This window comes from Meles meles, chromosome 8, assembly GCF_922984935.1.
Source record: "Meles meles chromosome 8, mMelMel3.1 paternal haplotype, whole genome shotgun sequence".
Lineage (NCBI taxonomy): Eukaryota > Metazoa > Chordata > Mammalia > Carnivora > Mustelidae > Meles > Meles meles.
In genome coordinates, this window is record NC_060073.1 from 14,093,330 (window position 1) to 14,097,367 (window position 4,038).

Here is a 4,038-nt window from a genome sequence, read left to right on the forward strand (position 1 = left end):
GGTAGCCCTAGGGCCAGTTTTTAGATTTTATCATTAACTTTGGATACAGCAATTGATTAAGAAAAAAAGATGTCCTCCAGCAGGAGGGTCACTGACTAGAGTTGCAGAAATGGGATACAAAGGTTTTCCTGATTCTAAATCAACTACTCTTTCAATTATAATGTATACTTGGTTTACATTATAGTTGCTAATGTAGTTAATGAGATAGGAAAGCTCTATTTTTAAATTTTTCACACATCATGTAGATTTGCACATTAGATTATTAAAAAAAAAAGACACCAAAGCCTGAATCTCTGAACTATTTCTGGACCATCAGCTCTACATCTGTCCGTTAGTTGCTGTACTTTCTTCATAACGTGACACCAGAAATATGTTTTTAGAAATTCATATTTCTAAATATGAATATTTACATAGGGCTGTACAATTTTGCACCAGATAAATTTCATCACATGTATAATGATATCTATTAGAAAGCCTGGGTCTTTTATCCCTAAAACTCTTTTGTACCTTTCACAATGAATGGGGACACTATATGCTTTAGGATAGTTCTTATGTTTCCTTGACCTTTGACTATATTGCACTGGGAGAAGGAGACAGATAGGAACATTATTGCTCGGAAGTATTTGTAACTGATAGTGTGATGGAATTTTAGCATATCTGAGAAAAACTTAGCTTTCTTCCATCTCAGTCTGCCCACTTTACCTTTTGCTGATCCCTGACACTCTTGTTTTTTAAGTCAAGATTTGTAGCCTTGAGAACATGTAGAGAGGAGTTTGTCTCCTCTGTTGGTCATTGATACCTCAGGGTTAATGAAACTATTCTTGGATAAGGGCCTGGAAATAATGGTGGAAAGCATGAAGAGTCCTGGTGCCCTAGGAAAAAGCTAGGGTTTAACTCTTATTAGAAAAGAGGGAGAGGGGGCACTTGGGTGGTTCAGTCGGTTAAGCATCTGCCTTCCCTCAGGTCATGATCTTAGGGTCCTGGGATCCAGTCCTGTGTCAGGTTCCCTGATCAGTGGGGAGTCTGCTTCTTCCTCTCTCTTAGCCAGTCCTCCTGCTTGTGCTCTCTCTCTCTTTAATAAATAAATAAAATCTTAAAAAATGTAGTATAGAAGTGAGGGTGGTAGGGCATAAGGGATTTAGGATGTGAGGAGTAGGACACTAATCCTACTAATCTTACAGACATTACAATCCAGCTGAAATTGACCTCATGTACTCATCCAAACTGTATCTTTCTTAAGATCCCAGAGTCCCTAGGCTTCCCTGAAGGTTAAAATGATGTCAATATGCAAAGTTAACAAAACCCAGATGCCCATCTCTTTTGGATATTAGGCAAGGGAGACCAAGGAGATCCAGTCATTATTAGGTGAAACCAACCACTAGACAGAAGGGAAAACTGAGGACAGGCAGTGAACAGCAGAACCTAAGTCTGCACCTCTTATTCTTGGCTTTGCACAGCTCATGATTTGGTCATTGGTGGCAGCCATTTCAGAGAGCACAGTAACCGGAAGAACAATGAACTCCTCATTGGCAAATGCATGTCTTAGGTTTGTATCCTCCAGAACCTGGCCCATATTTAGCACTTAGAAGTTTTTGTTGAATATAGGAATATAAATAGCTCAGCTCCTGGGCTAGCTTAGGTCATCTCTCATACAAGTTCCATTCCCTACATATTTAACTATATTTTCTCTGACTTGTTTTTAGAGTAGAGAAACTTTCAACATTTGGATCTGTCATACCTCATGACTCTGAAAAACTATAATTTAGAGTGGCCATTTATTTCCCCTTTCAAGTTTTGTCTCAGTTTCTAAGCAATAGGTGAGCCAAAGTCAAGTAAAATACAAATGCATCTAGCTCAGCATGCTTTTCAAAAACATTCATTCATATTTCTTTCATATCAGAGTGTTAAGGTTATAGAAAACCCTATAGAATTTAAGATTGACATTGCAAGTAGATGGTAGCTGAGTAGTGTTTCTTAGAATGCTACCTGCATTTTCAATCTCCTACCACTGCCCTTTGACCATTACCATTTTTATCGGTGGTCATAAGAAATTTTCATATTTTGTTACTCTTGACATTTTTTTCCAATTAGTTTTTTGAAAGCAGCTTTCACATCCTTGTTCCGTAAACTGTAGATCAAGGGATTCAGCATGGGGATGATAATAGTGTAGAACACAGAGGCCCACTTGTCTTGGTCCAGGGAGTAGCTGGATGTTGGCCTCAGGTACATAAACATGACTGTGCCATAAAAAAGGGTGACACCAGTAAGGTGAGACCCACAGGTGGAGAAAGCCTTGAGGCGGCCTTTGGTGGAGCGCATTCTGATGATTGCGATGAGGATGAAAGCGTAGGAGATGAAGATGATGAGGATGGTGCTGAATTCAATGAAGCCACACAGGCTGAACAGCAAGATCTCGCTGATGTAGGTGTCTGAGCAAGAGAGGGCTAAGAGAGGTGGGATTTCACAGAAGAAGTGGTTGATGATATTGGAACCACAGTAACTCAAACTGAAGGTAAGGGAAGTGTGGGCCACTAAACTCACCAGGCCAGCCAGGTAAGAGCCCAGCATGAGAGCCAAGCAGACTCGCTTGGACATGAGCGTGCTGTAGTGGAGCGGTCGGCAGATGGCCACGAAACGGTCATAGGCCATGGCAGCCAGGACATAGCACTCAGCATCCACAAAACCTACAAAGAAAGCAAACTGGGTGGCACAGCTAGAGAAGGAGATGACTTTGTGCTCTGTTAAGAAGTCAGCCAGCATCCTGGGGGCAATGGCTGAGGAGTAGCCCAGGTCAACAAAAGAGAGGTTGCAGAGGAAGAAGTACATGGGTGTGTGAAGCTGAGAGTCTGTTATGATCAGGATAATCATACCAATGTTCCCTACTACATTGATCAGGTAGACCAAGAGGAAGACTATGAAGAAGATGATCTGTAGCTGAGAGTCTTGAGTGATGCCCATAAAGATGAACTCCGTCACCACTGAGTGGTTTTCTTTATCCATCTTTTCAATTTGTGTGTGCCTGGATTTGATTTGTTGTCTGAAATGATTTTTAAAAATCTTCCCAGAAATCAGATTCTGTGACCCATAGGGTAACTCAAATGACTTTAGTGAAAGTGATGAGAGTGTCCTCTCTAGGTGCCCAGTCAAAATAGAAGACGTTAGGATTGTGGGGATGGCAAATTCTGCTTCTCCATAGACCTTGATTTTCTGAGGCAATTTATCACATGCTACCAAGTGTTTGATGTTATCTGTGCAATTACCTGCCTTATTAATTAGTAAAGAACTGTTTTGAGCATTCCTTCCTTCTTTCTAAAACAAAGCAAATATGGACACAAATCATGAATAAACATTAATTCTCTTTGCAGGTAGGCAAAAAATGAAAACGGAAAATCCCTCAAATCTCAAATTATAGCATATGACACACACACATATGCACACAAACATACACACACATGGAGAAATTAAAATACTTGGAGCAAAAGGTGAGCAATATTGGAAAAGGTAGTGGGTAATAATAATTAAAAAAACAAAACAAAACAAAACAGGATTTACTGAGTGTTAACTCTTTGCCAGACCTTTGCTTCTACACTTTACGTAATTTCATCCTCACAACTCCGTGAAATAGGTACCACACTTGTCTCTATCTTATACCTGAAAAGAATAAGGCTAGACATTAAGAAATGTCAACAACATCAAGAGCCAGTAAGCAGCAGAGCTAGGTCTGTCTGAACTCTAGGGCTCACTTCACTTTATTGTCTTCTGTGTATATGTGGTTTAATGAAGGTTATACCTCTTTATTTTTGCACCTGCATTTTGTATTCCTGTCTTGTCTATCAGGCATGGACACAGAATTAGTCCTTTCATTTCCCTAATACTTAGAAGCATCCAGGGATTTGGTGTGGGGCATAATCAGGATGAAAAAACAGCTGCGTCTTTGGACAATTCTATGGCTTAGCCAACAGGTTGTTCCATAGCTTAGTTCGGAGTTAAGATTCAGGATTCCTCACTCAGAGGGGATAGAGAAAGCATTATCCAACT

The 4,038-nt window shown here is 40.2% G+C and overlaps 1 protein-coding gene across 1 annotated transcript; it reads right to left on the minus strand.

Annotated features, from left to right (window-relative positions):
* Positions 1–2,064: 2,064 nt before the first annotated feature.
* LOC123949062 (olfactory receptor 1019) lies at positions 2,065–3,000 on the minus strand. Its single transcript, XM_046016358.1, has one exon. The coding sequence runs from the start codon at positions 2,998–3,000 to the stop codon at positions 2,065–2,067; it is 936 nt and encodes a 311-aa protein (XP_045872314.1).
* Positions 3,001–4,038: the final 1,038 nt, after the last annotated feature.